General features: G+C 37.1%; 1 protein-coding gene across 23 annotated transcripts in view; it reads left to right on the top strand.

Annotated features, from left to right (window-relative positions):
• Ktn1 (kinectin 1) overlaps positions 1-14,910 on the top strand; it is an 84,616-nt gene extending 69,706 nt beyond the window's left edge. For 14 of the 23 annotated variants that reach the window (XM_090344977.1, XM_090344978.1, XM_090344995.1 and 11 more), the window contains 9 exons: positions 378-467; positions 1,188-1,280; positions 2,983-3,054; positions 3,274-3,357; positions 3,518-3,601; positions 8,247-8,330; positions 10,834-10,926; positions 12,341-12,465; positions 14,422-14,910. In XM_090344977.1, the coding sequence (XP_090201103.1) occupies positions 378-467; positions 1,188-1,280; positions 2,983-3,054; positions 3,274-3,357; positions 3,518-3,601; positions 8,247-8,330; positions 10,834-10,926; positions 12,341-12,445 (705 nt within the window). In that variant the 3' untranslated portion in view covers positions 12,446-12,465; positions 14,422-14,910. The remainder of the gene's footprint in view (positions 1-377; positions 468-1,187; positions 1,281-2,982; positions 3,055-3,273; positions 3,358-3,517; positions 3,602-8,246; positions 8,331-10,833; positions 10,927-12,340; positions 12,466-14,421) is intronic. The other 9 variants (XM_090344998.1, XM_090344994.1, XM_090344988.1 and 6 more) reach the window with 1 other exon arrangement.
• The last annotated feature ends 1,153 nt before the right edge of the window (positions 14,911-16,063 follow it).

Here is a 16,063-nt window from a genome sequence, read left to right as displayed (position 1 = left end):
ACTAATGTTCTTTTGAAAGTAAAGGAAGGTTGTTTCATACAGATTTCAGCATTAATGCTGTATAGGTGTTCTGACATGTGATTTGTGTATGAAACTATTATTTCCCTTTCTGTAAATCCGTGTCTTAATCATTTCTGAGAGCTAATAATTATCCTCTTTTTAGCCTAGGTTTTAAAGTAAAAATAAACTATAGTTAGAATCTCATTTAAGTATTACTGTTAGTAAATAGGATATGATTAAAATTGACTTACTACATGGAAAGGTTGAAATTTAATGTTTTGTTTGTTCGAAGTTATAATGCAGCATTAAGTTATGAAACAAATTTGAAGCATAAAAACGGGCAAAAAAATTAGAATTTTTCTTTATCTCATTTTCAGGTTCTAGAGCATAAACTGAAAGAAGCAGATGAAATGCACACATTGTTACAGCTGGAATGTGAAAAATATAAATCTGTCCTTGCAGAAACAGTAGGAAATAATTCTTTAAACTACATCTTTATTTTTAAATCAGCAACTTGTTCCTTTGTGTCTTAAATAGAATATGAATTTCTCAAAGCAACTATACTTTTTCCAGAACTGTAAAACAATAAATTTCTTTAGTTTGGGCTAATTTATTACAGTGATCAAATAAATATAATCACCCAGAGAGAATGATCCTATATATTATGTTATGTTCATATATGGGAACTTAATAAAGCATATGGTATGTCTATATATTTGTATGAAAATGTTCCCAGAGATAGTTTGAAATTACATAATATTTACAGTACAATTTTGTTCATGAAAGTAAATGTAAACCATATGTGTACACACATGTCTAAATGTTATTTTTAAACATAATTGAAGAATCTACCTATAGGTGTAGGTTGCAGGGAGAAAAAAGAATTTCCATAGAAATAGATCATTTAGTTATTTTGTAACACACACATACGTGTACTTGTGTATTATTTGCATTGCTTTTGAAAAACATGTACTAAGAATTTACCAAGGCTTCACTTATACAGATCTCAGATTTTCAAAAGCATTGAATTCTTGTTCCTTGTCATCGTCACTAGATTTAAAGTTCCGTGAGATTAAGGAAGTGGCCTATCTTGTTTATTTTTGTCTCTAATACCTAAATGTAATGTTGTTACCTGTTGTAAATAATAACAATAACACTAATAAAAACAGCTATACTTTTGTCTGTAGGAAGGAATTTTACAGAAGCTTCAAAGAAGTGTAGAACAAGAAGAAAATAAATGGAAAGTGAAGGTTGATGAATCACAGAAGACTATTAAGCAGGTATTTTTTTTAGTAAGTGCTTAAAACAGTGAATAATTTTCTCAAATGTAAGGCCTGGACCAGCAGAATTAATGTCACCTAGGAATGTGTGAGGTACCCAAACTTACTGACATGGGTAATCTGTGGTGCAATGATCCAGGATTTTTGATGCCCACTACATTTGAAAATCACTAGTTTAGACCTGTGCACCAGTGGCACAGGCCTGTAATCCTATCATTTTAGGAGGCTGAGATCTGAGGATCAAGATATGAAGCCGGCCATAGCAGGAAAGTCTATGAAACTCTTGGTTCCAATTAACCACCAAAAAGCCAGACATGGAGCTGTGGCTTAAAGAGTAGATGCCTTGAGCAAGCTCAGTTACAGCATCCTGGCCCTGAGTTCAAGCCCCAGGACCAGCACACACACACAAAAGAAATCAGTAGCTTAAAGTTTGCCCAAAAAGTGATGATGGTGAATGTAAAGGACTTTGACAGTTATAGAACTGTTGTATGACAACGCAAGGTGGAGAATTCTGTGTCACTGTTTTAAAGTCCTGATATTTGACCCATGATATGTATTCAAGAAAAATTACCACTCACTTTTTGTTCCATTTATGTGGGTGAGGTAGAATGTCACCTTATTGGGCCAGTACATCACTAGTGTATTTTGGACTAAATATAACTGATGCCTAGTTAGTTGTTAATAAAGAATTGGATATGGTAGCACATGCCGACTCCCAGGTTTTGGTAATCAAAATGGGAGCGTCAAGGTTTAGGGCCAATCTAAACAAAAGTTAGACTTTATCTCAAAAGCAGTCAGGTCTTAGTGGCTTATGGGTGTAACTTCAGCCTCACAGAAATGGGCTGATTGTACATTCTGTGGGTGCCTATGGAAAAGTACAACACTGTTTGAAAACTGGAAACACATGACTGAAGTGGCTGAGTACTTGCCTAGAAAGTATCAACTCCTGAGTACCTAGAATTATAGGTGTGAGCCACTAGCACCCATAAGGATTTATGAGAACTTAGCTTTATCTTGTGTGATTGTTGTTCTTAATGTACTGTGTTACTTATCTTCTCCTTTTTTGCCCTTTGGTTAATCTCATATTGTTACTGTATTTGACCTGGTATACTTACATATGTTTATTTGTTTATTTGAAATAGGAAAGGGAAAGGAGGGGAAACATGATGATTGGGAGGGGTAGGGGAAGGGAAACGAGGAAAAAACATGAGAAAGTGGTAATGCACCTACTGCCTGGCGAATGTAACTGTATCCCCTCTGTACATTACCCCGAAAATAAAAAATAAAATTTAAAAAAAGTATTATACAAATAGACCGTAATTGAGATCAAGTTATGTGTTACTGCCTTATTTTAAGGTCTTTAAAAATTCATTAGTTTAAAAGCTACAGAAACAATGTTTTAAATTATTCATAATTTCTTTTTTTTTTTTTTTTTTTTTGCCAGTCCTGGGCTTGAGCTCAGGGCCTGAGCACTGTCTTTGGACTTTCTCAAGGCTAGAGCTCTACCACTTGAGCCTCAACACCACTTCCGGCTTTTTTCTATGTATGTGGTACCGAGCAATCGAACCCAGGTCTTCATGCATGCTAGGCAAGCACTCTACCACTAGGCCAAACTCCCGGCCTTAAATTATTCATAATTTCTAAGGTAGAGACATCAGTATCTTTGGTGGTATACTTGATCATACATTGTTTTACATTTCAGATGCAGTCATCATTTTCTTCTTCAGAGCAAGAGTTAGAGCGATTAAGAAGAGAAAATAAGGATATGGAAAATGTATGTTATTTGATTATTTGCTTTGTAGTTTGTGCATTTCGTAATGGATTGCCTGAAAAATCTGTGTTTTGAGGTTACCTTTATCTAATGTTAGTTATACTTTTTAATATATCAAATACTGTTGAATTGATACAGTTTAATGTTTAAGTATCTTCCTATTGTAGGGAAACAATGAGAGAAAATCTTTAACATGTTATAATTCCTTTGTTGTATTGGTAGCTAAGAAGAGAACGAGAGCATTTGGAAATGGAACTAGAGAAGGCAGAAATTGAACGATCTACCTATGTTACAGAAGTCAGAGAGGTACTTAAAAAAATCTTTTTCATACTTGCTTTTGAGTTCAAATTAAGTTTTTAATAGAGTGATAAAGTATTTAAATGTTGTTTTGGGGAGAGCTTCCAAGTACCATACAAGAGATGGGATACCGTAAGGAGATCAATCTTAAACTCTAACTTCATTGCAGCTGAAAGATCTGTTGACTGAATTGCAGAAAAAACTTGATGATTCATATTCTGAAGCAGTAAGACAGAATGAAGAGCTTAATTTGGTAAGAGGCTTGTTCTCCACTGGGTATCTAGTAAACTTTGAAAACACTTGTGTTGACATGTGGAGAAACCATCCGAACTTCTTTCTTTGCTATCTTAAGCTTGGCATTTTTGTAAGTTTAAGGCAGTTTTCATATTCTGATGACTCCTAAGATGGCCTTTCTTTTCTTGACTCCTAAGATGATTCTTCTTTCCCTAGCTCCTAACAACAGCATGTTTAGCTCTCATCTTTTTTTCAGAATTTTCTGCTTTTTGTATGGTCTTAATTTCTTGAACAATGTTATTTTCAGTGAATTTAAAAAAAAAAACAAAAAAATATTCACTGGGCTTCTTCTGTTTTAACCTGGGAGAAGATTTCTGAAGATTATAGATATATATTCTTCATTTAAGGACTATTATCCCACCCAGCTTCCTTTTTGTGTGTATGTGTCAGTCCTGAACATTTTCTGCTCAAGGTTCTGCAGCTGTTGTACAGCTTGAGCCACAGCTCTACTTCTAGCGTTTTGGTGATGATGATTTGGAGATACAGCCGTACATACTTTCCTGCCTGGCTGACTTTGAACTACAATTCTCATATCTCAGCCTTTTGAGAAACTAGGATTGCAAATGTGAGCCATGAGCACTTCAGTTATATAAATTGCAAATGACAACAATTTTGTAAAAGTCTTCAAGCCGGGCCTGGTGGCTCACACCTGTAATCCTAGCTATTGAGGAGGCTGAGATCTGAGAATCTTGGTTTAAAGCCAGCCCGAACCAGCCCAGGCACTAAAGACCATGAAACTCTTATCTCCAAATAACCACTAGAAAACCAGAAGTGGTGCTGTGGCTCAAAGGGTAGGGTGGTAGCCTTGAGCTGAAGAGTTCAGGGACAGTGCCCAGGCCCAGAGTCCAAGCCCCAGTACCAAAAAAATAAAAAAAAATAAAAAAACATCTTTTTCAACATATTATTTAGTATAGAATAGTCCCCAAAGTATAGACTTAAAAAAACGTAAAGTTAACTAAATGACTAAAGATGTTCAGTTTTCTATATTCCAGTCCTTGTTTTTCAGAAATTCATATTGATTAACAGATTGAGGCTTTCTTGATCTCATTTCACACAATAATCCTACCATTCCTGACTTAAAATTTTTAAAGAATGAAATTTGATGTTTTCTAAAGTTTCTGAGCATATTTTAGAAATATTAGAATAAGTTCCTTATACCAAATTAACATAGTTTGAAATTCTCATTAGCAATCATGGCAAAATTTAATTTTTGAAAACAGTCTACATATGTACATAGTTTTTTAAAACATTTATTTACCCATGCTTCAATTGAAATTACTCCCATTGCAGCATAAGAATAGTTTTTCGTTGTTTTTGTCGGTCACGGGGTTGAACTCAGGGCCTACATGCTATCCCTGAGTGCTTTACCACCTTGAGCTCCAGTTCCATTTTCAAATTTTGAGTAGTTAATTGGAGATAATCTCATAAAGACTTTCCTGTCCAGGCTGGCTTCAAACAGCTATCTTCAGATTTCAGCCTCCTGAGAATGGATAGGAATGTGAACCAGTGGTGCCCAGCTATAAGACAAGTGATTTTTTTTTTTGGTGGGGGGGGGGGGGAGGGATAGTGAGACACAGTACCACTTTCAGCTTTTTGTGTGTATGTGGTACCAGGTATTGAACCCAGGGCTTTGTGCATGCAAGGCAAGTGTCAGGGTTTTTAGTCCTTGTATCCCTCCCAACCTGCAAGAGGGACAGAGAGAACCAAGATGAGCCCAGAGAGGAAGGGTCGGCTCCCTTGTCAGGACAATCAGACCCGTCAGGCAGGAACTCCTTTATTGAGGAAGTACATTCCGTTAGTGTAGGACGCAGGAGCCAATCAGCACAAAGGTGGGCAGGGCGGGGCGGTGGGAGGTAGATAAAGAATCAGGTGCCAATCCCAGAGGTAGCCTTACTTTACATCACAAAACCACAGCCAAGCCTTCCAACCAGGTGACAGGTTGGGTCCCAAAACCAGGGAATGAGCACTGGGCCATGAGTAGGCCTTCTTTTCTACAGCATAGGTTTCCATTTCCCTGATGTGACGTGCCCTACAGGCAAGCACATTAACAACTAGGCCACATTCCTAGCCTCTGTAAGACTTGTTTTATGAATACACTTGCTATTCATGGAGTATTTTGGGACTGTGATGTATGTGGTACCGACGAATCAAACCTGGGCCTTCATGCATGCTAGGCAAGCACTCTATCACTAGGCCAAACTCCCAGCCCTACCCTATAGTTTTTTAATCTTCATTTTTTTCTTGAGAGACGTTCTCACCATTTTCCAGGCTTCACTTAAATTTACAGTTTTCCTCTTGTACCGAGGTTACAGACAGAGCCATCATGCCTAGCTTAAAGGAAATGATTTCCAGCTAGTTGTCATAAATTTAGTTGTTTTTTTTTTTTAACTTGGATGCTCCAAAGTGAACTGAACAGTCTCACCAGACCTGTAAAATAATAGTTGCATCTTCATTTAGGACAAATTCCAAGATGCTCCTTTATTTTTGCTGAGGTGCACGCATGCGTGCATGCCAGTTCTGAAGCTTAAACTCTCAGGGCTTGTGCTCCTGCTTTTCTCCCCCTCCCCCCCTCATCTCATGTTAGCTCTTTACCAACTGAGCCACACAACTTCACTTTTACTCCATTTTATTTATCTATCTATCTATCTATCTATCTATCTATCTATCTATCTATTTATTTATTTTTGCCAGTCCTGGGCTTGAGCTCAGGACCTGAGTACTGTCCTTGGATTTTCTCAAGGCTAGAGCTCTACCACTTGAGCCTCAGCACCACTTCCGGCTTTTTTCTATGTATGTGGTACCGAGGAATCGAACCCGGGTCTTCATGCATGCTAGGCAAGCACTTTAACCACTAGACCAAACTCCCTGCCCCTTCTACTCCATTTTAATTGACATTTCTTTTTCTTCCTTTGTGTTGAATTTGCAGTCATTATGTTTTTGTTTGTTCAGGTTAATTGTTGATGCATTTTAAGATGAAATCCATTTTGCCTGTATATTGTGTGTTCTTTGGATAAAAGATAAATCTGATAGTATAAGCTTCAGTAAAGAAGCAAAAACTAATAATAGTTCCCAGGGCTAGGAAGGTGGTTAATGGCCACCTTGCTTACTTGTTTAGCATGCATGAAGTCTTAGGTTTGATGCACAGTGCCACATAAACAGAAAAAACTGAAGTGGTACTGTGGCTCAAATGGTGCAGCACTGTCCTTGAACAAAAGAAGCTCGGGTTGTCCAGACTCTGAATTCAAGCCCAGGACTGGCCCAAAAGAAAAGACAAAAAGAAAAAAAGAAAAGAATAGTTTCAAATAGAATTCCCCACTCTTCCTCCTGCACCTGTGAGTTCTCTCAGATTTTAAATGCCAGTATCTTATGTCTCCCCCACTTTTTTTTTTTTTTTTTTTTTTTGCCAGTCCTGGACTTGGGCTCAGCAGCTGAGCACTGTCTTTTCAAGGCTACAGCTGTGCCATTTGAACTACAGCATCACTTCCGACTTTTTTCTATGTATATGGTACCATAGAATCGAACCCAGGTCTTCATGCATGCTAGTCAAGCACTCTACATCTAAGTCCAACTCCTGGCCCCTGTTTTCCCCTTTTAAGGCTCAAAAAGTATTTGGAAAGTGATTTCTAAGTGATGAGTAAGAGGCAAAAGTAAAAATATATATATATTAGTAATAAATTTACTTTGTGGTCCACATAATGCATTTTTCTCATGTTTCCTTGAAACAGTTATCAGAAAAAGGCCTTATCAGCACTAAGTTTTTATAACTTTTAATAGTTGGTTGAGAAGTATATATCCAACCCTTCCTTATTGGTATGATTTAGGCCAATGGTCATGCACTGCTCTGTCTTTAGTGAAGTTCTTACAGACTTCAACATTTGAATTGTTCATTTTACTGGATTTGTAATTGTTTTTTCAGTGTCTTTTAAAATATTCTGTAGTTAGCCGGTGGTGGTGGCTCAAGCCTGTAATCCTAGCTACTCAGGAGGCTGAGGTCTAAGGATAACATTTAAAGCCAGCCCAGGCACTAAAGACCATAAGACTCATTTCCAATTAGAAAGCCGGAAGTGGTGCACTATGGCTCTAGCAGTATGGCAGTAGTCTTGAGCTGAAGAGCTCAGGGACAATGCCCAGGCCTAGGGATAGCGTAGCCTTGAGCTGAAGAGCTGGGACAGCCCCCAGGCCCAGAGTCCAAGCCCCATGACCGACTCTCCCTCTCCCTGCCCCCCCCCCCCAAAAAGAGAAATTTTGTTGTAGTTGACACTTAAATTGATTAATTAAGACTTTAAAAACTAAGGGTAGAATTTGTATTTGTTTCTTAATTCAGGATTTTCATAGTACATTATGAATAGTGGCTTTGTTTTTGCAGTTTTAGTTTTCTACTCTTAAGCTCTAGTTCATCTCTAGTTTTTTTATGTTTAGCTCTACAGATAGGAACTTCCATTGCATAGCTTTTCTGTACAGCTGGTGCAGCATATTGGGTAATTCCACTGTGCGTAGTAACTGTTTGTGATTCTGTTCTTTCATACTCACTTTTCAATCCTAGAGGTATCAGTGTAATCAAAGAAAAATGAAAATTAATTGTGCTGTTCCTTTGTTTTTTTTAGCTGAAGACACAGTTAAATGAAACACATTTAAAACTTAGAAGTGAGCAAAGTGAAAGACAGAGGGTAGCTGGTGATTTACATAAGGTAAAATATTCTGAGCCTATGATATTGTGACTTGTGTTTTTAGCAAGCATCTGTTAATTTTAGTCTTGCTCTTTGGTCATATATATTTTGTTTAGGTGCAGTTATTCTTTAGGAACTATATTTTGACATCCTTTTTCTTAATTCACTTCATTATTACAGTTGTGCAGTTGTTTAAAATTCAGCATAAAAAATTTAAATTTAATCTGAATTGTTTAAATTTGAATATGTTCATGTTTTTAAAAATGGGAATTCAACTAGGGGGTAATTTACAAAGTACATTTCTTTTTTTTCATATATTTTTAATTGTAATTCACATACATTGATACCCTTTTTCATGTCTAGGTCCCCATTTCCCTCCCCCCCTACCCTCACCCCTCATCTTGTTTCCCCCCTTCCTTATCCAATTTCAAATAAACAAGTACAAATATATCCAATATATCAGATAACAAAGTGAGATATTGTAACAATATGAGATAACCAAGGGACAGCAAAAGAGATGAGAGATAACATAGTACATTAAGGACAACAATCACTGATTATATGGCTTTTGTTTCTGTATCCTAGAGGTCCTTTCATTTAGCGTCATACTATATGGCCTTTTGTATCTAGGTTTTGCTCTATTGCAAATCTCTGCTAGGAGAGCCCAAGGTTTCTACTGATTATGACACATGAGGGAAACCATTGAGCCTATGTTCCTTTGAGTCTGGCTTACTTCACTTAATACGATTTTTTCTAAGTCTTTCCATTTCCTAACAAATGGGGTGATGTCATTCTTTCTGACAGCAGCATAGAATTCCATTGTGTATAAATACCACATCTTGTTGATTCACTCATCAACTGAGGGACATCTGTGTTGGTTCCATATCTTTGCTGTGGTAAATAGTGCTGCAATGAACATCACTGTGCTAGTGGATTTAGTATGCCCTTGTTTCTGGATGGTTGGGTAAATGCCTAGTAGTGGAATTGCTGGGTCATAGGGGAGCTCTATGTTTAGTCTTTTAAGGAACTGCCGTACTGCTTTCCATAGTGGTTCAACAAGTTTGCACTCCTACTATATTGATACTTACAGGAAAAGTTGAAGTATAAATTTCTGGTATTTGATAAGTTTCTTCCCTTTTTTGTACAAGTGCATTTTAAAAAACACTAATGGTTTTGTTTTTAGGATTATATTTCTTCCTTGTATTAGGTGAGCAGGTTTTTGTAGTTCTATTGTGTTTGTGAAATGTCATTAACAAAACAAATACATAGCATAGCAAAAAGGGGTATGCACATCTTAAAATTTGAGAGTTATTGTAAATCAGTCCACACTATCCAGTAATCATTTCTAGCATGGTCTGAGAATACCTGTTTTCTTATACTTCTATTAAATTGGATATTGTAAAACATTTAAACATTTGCTACTCTAGCTGATTAAAGTATTTGATTTTTAAAAATCACCTATGAGAGAGAGCTTCATTTTTTTTCTGTGTTTATAGTTTATGATTGTTGTATACAAAAGTATAGGGTTCCCAAAGAGCTTCACATTAAGTACAGATCAATGGGACTGAGTATGGAGGGACCACCTGCAATGCCAGCTAATCAAGAGGTAGAAATAGGAGTATGACAGGAGCCAGACCCTAGGAAAAAAAGCCTGAGACTGAATCTGAAAAATAACTAAAATAGGCTTAAGTGGTATAAAGACCCTTTGTTCCAAACCTGGGTACTGCCTTCTACATCCCAAAATATAGATACGTGAACTTAAAGTATTTGTTTGAGAGCACCAACTTCGATATCTTACACACTGTTAGAATTTTGACTTAGACATTTGATATGTCAGTTCTAATTTTTGACCTCTGCTTGACAATGCAGCTTCTCAGAAAGTACTTTAAGATAATAGATGCTCAAAATTATAGACAAGTCATATTATATAAGGTAGGCGTCAGTCACCTACCTCTACAGTAGAACTAATGTGCACTTGCCAATTGGATATACACATACTAACTTATTGAGCAAATGAACAAAATGCTTAATAAAGAAGTAAGTATAAAACATCTCTAAGCACAGAGGGATTTAGCAAGCGCAAATCCATAGGTTATTTTAAGTATTTACTGGTTACATGTGATATCTCTCAAATATTCTTGCTTATTTTTAAGCAATGTGTTGAAATGAAAATGCAAAACCATTCTTAGTTATGAGCTATAAAAAACAGCTTTGTATTTTCTTAGGGAGGAGGGCGGTTGGTGTGGGAATACCATACTAGATTTGAACTCATGGTCTCACATTGTCTATCTTGCTTCTGCTGTTTGAGCACTAGGATTTACTGGTGATTGTCACTCAGATTTGTGTTTCAACTTGTGGAATAGTGAGCATGTTTTCTTATAATCTGGTGGTAAAGTATAGGTATTTTCACTTGGGTTGCAAAATTTTACACTAAGTTAGGAGGAGCTTTAATTTCTTAGAAAATATATAAGAAAATCACTTGTTCTGTATATATTTATTAGCTATTATGTTGCTTTTCTTATAGGCTCAACAGTCTCTAGATCTTATCCAGTCAAAAATAGAAAAAGCTGCTGAAGACACCACTGTTATTAATAATAGTGATGTTTCCCCAGATAAGGTATGTGTTTTCTTTACCTCTAAATATTTGTGCTAATTATTTTGAAAACTCCGTGAAGAATAAGTGGTGCAAGATCCAGCTCTGACTAGGAAAATATGCTTCCATCAGTTATATGTAACACTTCTTTTGTTGGGGTTATTTGTTTTTTTTTGCACTTAGGAATGGAAACCAGGTCTTACATATGTTACATATGCCAGGTAAGCACCATGTGCTATACACCACCCAGCCTCCTAACTGAAAGTTATCTTTTCTTCAACAAGTGTACTATTTTTTATTGATGTTGGTCTTTAGTTTGGCTTTGTGAGATACTTTGCTGATTTTTTTTTTTTTTTGGTGGGTCATGGGGCTTGAGCTTGGCCCCAGCGCTGTCCCTGAGCTCTTTAACACAAGACTACCACCCTACCCCTGGGACTGGGCATTGTCCCTGAGCTCTTCAGCTCAAGGCTGCCACCCTACCCTTGAACCAAGCTCCATTCCCTGTTTTCTAATGAATTGGAAATAAAAGTTTCTTTTGTGCCCAGGCTGGCTTTGAACCTTGATCCTCAGATCTCAGCCTCCTGAGTAGTTAGGATTAGAGGCATGAGGCACTGCACCTGGCTTACTTTGTTAATCTTATTCATTTATTTATTTATTTATTTATTGATCGTGGACCTTGAACTCTGGGCCTGGGCGCTGTCCTTGAGCTCTTCAGCTCAAGGCTTAGCACTATATCACTTGAGCCACAGCAGCACTTCCTATTTTGTTAATTTTAAAATATTTCTGAAGAGGTATTACAGTGTAATGCCTAAGAGTGTAGGCCATATGCAGTTCCTTGGTACTCAAAAGATGAAGATAGGCCATATTATTTGTAGTTGCTAAATTGACCCTGATAGGCATCCTTCATCTGGCTCTATAGTAGAAATAGTGTGAAACATTCGCATGCAATGCATTGTTGCAATAGTATTGTTGACTGAAAATCTAAATGTTGGCCCTGTCTTAATCTGCTGTGACTTGTTGCAAATCCTTCAGTCACACAAATTTAGTTGCCTCATTTACAAAAGACAATAATAACAATACTTATCATATAGGGCTGTTGGAAGGAATGAAATGAGTGTATCTAAAATACCTTGAATAGAGGGTAGAGTTCAGTATATGATAACTCTGACTTACAACTGTTTATTCATGTATTCTTCAATTATTTCTGATATTATAGAATCTGCTTTTGCATTTGTAGCCAAATGGCATTTCTTGTAACATATACTTTCTTTGGTGCCAGTTACTTAGCAGACATTTTTCTGTAGTTAATTTTTATGTCATATTTCAGGTTTTTTCGTGTTTGTATTTGAAGCAAAAGCATTTTTCTGTTTTTGGTTACATTCTTTTTCTGCTTGGAGGCATTTAAATTTTTCTTTAAATCACTTCCATCTTTTTTCAGGAATCTTCTGAGAAGGAAACAATGTTTGTAAGTCTTAATCAGACTCTAACACAGTTAAGACAATTGCTTCAGGAAGTAAACCAACAGCTCATAAAGGAGGAATAACAACACTTAACAGGTCTTGGGTAAGAACAAGTGAAATATATTTATGGCTAATTGGTTTAGTGAAGGGGAAGGAGTATGCATTAATATACACAGATATTTACCCTCAGTGAAGGAAACTCTCATTCTTCATTCTTAGAACTTTTACTTTCTCTGTCTTGCCCATAATTTGAAAGTCTTTTAATGTGGAAGAGGGGAAACCCTTTCTCTGCCTACTTTGACTTGTTTAAAAATCAGGCTTTCTTATGAATTGGCTACTTGGTTTGTCCATTAGTCATTTTATTCTGATCTTAGGTCAGTAGATGTGTTTATATGATACTTCCTCCTTCCCCTCTCTTTAGGTCTTGATAATAAACAAATTGACTATAACATTTTAAACTGATACAAGATTGCAGAACTGAAAATGGAATTTACCACAATTTTTAAAAATACGATAAATAATGCAGAACATTTATTACATGGCTAAGGCAAGGAAATACTAAAATTTAAAGAAGCTGGATTTTGTGGTAGTTTTTGTTGGTTTTGAGACCATGTGTTGCTTTGCAGCTCAAGATAGTGATCTTCTTGCCTTAGCCTCCTCAATGCTGGAATCATAGGTGTGAGACAGGAACCTCTTTCTTTGCTTTTTATAGATAATCTAAGAATTACTCATGGTTTGGCTTGACTTTTCTGCTCAAGGCCAACACTACCCCTTGACCCAGCCTTCCCCTTCCAGGTTGCTGGATCTGTTTGCCTGAGCTGCTTTGAATCAGAATGGAGAGGGGGGGGGAGAGAGGGAGATATCTAGGAGTTAACCACAAGTGTCTGGCTAAGAATTTTATTCTTTGATGATGAAATAAATGTTTTAAATGAGGATGAATAAACCCATTATTAACTAAATCATAATATATGCTTTTATTATCTGTTACCTTGGAAAGCCTAGCTTTTTTTTTTTTTTTTAACATTTTAAACTGACTGTTAAAATGTTAATGGCATTACTCAGTTGTAGAGAACCTGCCTGCTTATTAGTAAATCCCAATACCACCAAAAAAGCAAAAGGGATTTGCTGTATTGTAGATAGTAAATACAGGTCTTTATTGTTGTTTTCTGGGTTTTATCTTCTCTGAATGAATTATACTACCTATTTGGTACTGATCTTGAGGCTTGAACTTTAGGGCCTGAGAGCTGTCCTTGAACAAAAAGTTTTTGCTCAAAGCTGTTGCTCTACCATTTGAGGCACAACTTTGTTGTTGGCTTTCTTCCTCCTCCTCCTCCTCCTCCTCCTCCTCCTCCTCCTCCTCCTCCTCCTCTTCTTCTTCCTCCTCCTCCTCTTCCTCCTCCTCCTCCTCCTCCTCCTCCTCCTCCTCCTCCTCCTCCTCCTCCTCTTCCTCCTCTCCTTCCCCTTCCCCTTCCCCTTCCCCTTCCCCTTCCCCTTTCCCTTCCCCTTCCTCTTCCCCTTCCCCTTCCCCCCCCTCCTGTTCCTCCTCCTCCTCCTCCTCCTTCCTCCCTCTCCTTCGTCTTTTTGAGTAGAGGTAAGTCTCATGGACTTTACTGTGTGGGTGGCATCAAACTACGACCCTTAGATCTAAGCCTTGTAAGTAGCTAGGATTGCAGGCATGAGCCTCTGGTGCCCAGTTCAGCACTTAAGTTTTAAAGTCAGGGCCCTCACACTTGTTGGCTGATGCTCTAGCACTTGAGACACGTCTCCATCCCTACTTTTTTTTTTGCTGGATAATTGGAAAGTTTTTTGTCCCAACTTGCTTTATGTTCTCTGCATCTTTGTTTGGGTTATAGATGCCAACAACTGGTGTCCAACTCAAATAGTCTTTTTGAGACTCTTTGTTCTAAAAGAATCAGGTATTCTAGTATACCTTGTAAAACCCATGCCTCAGATTGTTGTAGCAGTAGAAAGAAAGCCAGGTCAAATGGAATATTTACAAGAATAACATATTCTGATTGTATTTCTTGCTTTATTTTAAAATTAATTTTTTTTTTTACAGAGTGAAGTTATTCAGAAACTGTTCGTTCAAGGATAACTGAAGGCATTGTATTATATTTTGCCAAATTAAAGCCTTATTTATGTTTTCACCCTTTCTACTTTGTCAGAAACACTGAACAGGTTTTGTCTTTTCTAATCCTTGTTAGACTACTGATTTAAAGAGGAAAAAAAAGCTTAAAAAAAAAGCCAACTCTGTAGACATCTTCAGAGTTTAGTTTTATAATAAAACCGTTTGAATAATTAGACCTTTACATTCCTAAAGAAAAATAAACATGTAAACTTTGACCTTATTTTGCTCAATGAAATTGTTGAGAAGATCAAAGTGGTCAAAACAACATAAAATTTAACATTTTAATACTGATATTGTACACTGTTTTACTTAACACTTTGGGTAGTAACTGCCTCTGACATCAAGAAAAACACTTTTGTTGCTAATGAAATCAGTTTTTGTAATGGCAGTCAACAAATAAAGGGATACTTATTATTCAAACTTTGACTTATAATTTTCATTGAGGTTTAACAGATTTCATTAGCACTACAGGTAAGCAGGTCTTATTACTTATATAACCTTGCTGATTGGAGCTTTGGGTCTTCTCTGATTATTTGCTTTTATTTTAGTTGTGGATTACGAAAAGGCTAAGATAGGAAGTTAAGGGCTGACTTAGCACTCCACTTACAGTAGAGGACCTCAGTATTCTTACTATAACGAATGTTGTTTTTTTTTAAGTAGTGAAATTAATTTTTGAGATTGTTTTCAGATACTGCATTAGTTTATATGTTACCTTTTTTATTTAAAAAAGAAAAACAAAATAGTAGTAAGAAAAACAATAAAAGATAACAGTACTGTTAAATCCTGTAATTCCGGCTCTTCAGGAATGGATAGGGATTGTTGTCTGCAGGCCAGCTCAGGCAGAAAGTTAGAATAACTCTGTCTCAATGAATAAGCATAACTGGGATTCCACATGCGTGGGAGGATATAGGTAGGATTATTGTCATCTACGGCCAACCCAGGTCAAAAACATGAAATAACATAAAAGAAAAACAAAAAAATGATATTGTTCAAATGGTCGACTGCTTGTCTAGACCCTATAGTAATACCAACGATTAGAGATTTTAAAAAAAAGTGTTACAAATGATTTGACTTGCTCTCTTAGATGTCAGTTGCAGTGAAGTTGTGCCATGGAGTGTTAATAGCTACCTTTTACAGCCTAGCACAGTGGCTCCTTGGAAAGGCAGGATTGGGAGGATTCATGTTCAAAGCCAGCAAAGAGAAAACATTTGCAAGGCTCCATCTCAGTCAATAAGTTGATGTGGTGCCTGTATGCCATCCTAGCTTCGAGGGATGGAAGGAGGAGGATTGTGGTCCAGGACAGCCTGGACAAAAAATGACACCCTGTAAAATAGCAGTGAAAACAAAACAGAAGAAGGGCGGCGCTCAGGTGGTAGAGTGCCTTGCCTCGTGATCTGTGAAACCCTTAACTTCAAACCCCAACAACCCTCTGCTCCCTTCTCCTCACCCTCCATATAAAGAAGGTTTGTTTGTTTGTTTTTGTGGTTTGTGGGCTTGAACTCTGGGCCTGGGCATTGTCACTGAGGTCTTCAGTTCAAGGCTGCCGCCCTACCCTTGAGCCAAGCCCCACTTT

The sequence above is a fragment of the Megascapheus bottae genome, chromosome 14 (assembly GCF_031878675.1).
Source record: "Megascapheus bottae isolate mThoBot1 chromosome 14, mThoBot2.hap1, whole genome shotgun sequence".
In the NCBI taxonomy this organism is placed as follows: Eukaryota; Metazoa; Chordata; class Mammalia; order Rodentia; family Geomyidae; genus Megascapheus; species Megascapheus bottae.
The sequence above is the reverse complement of the archived record's forward strand: the minus strand, read 5'-3'. Positions and strand labels throughout refer to the sequence as shown.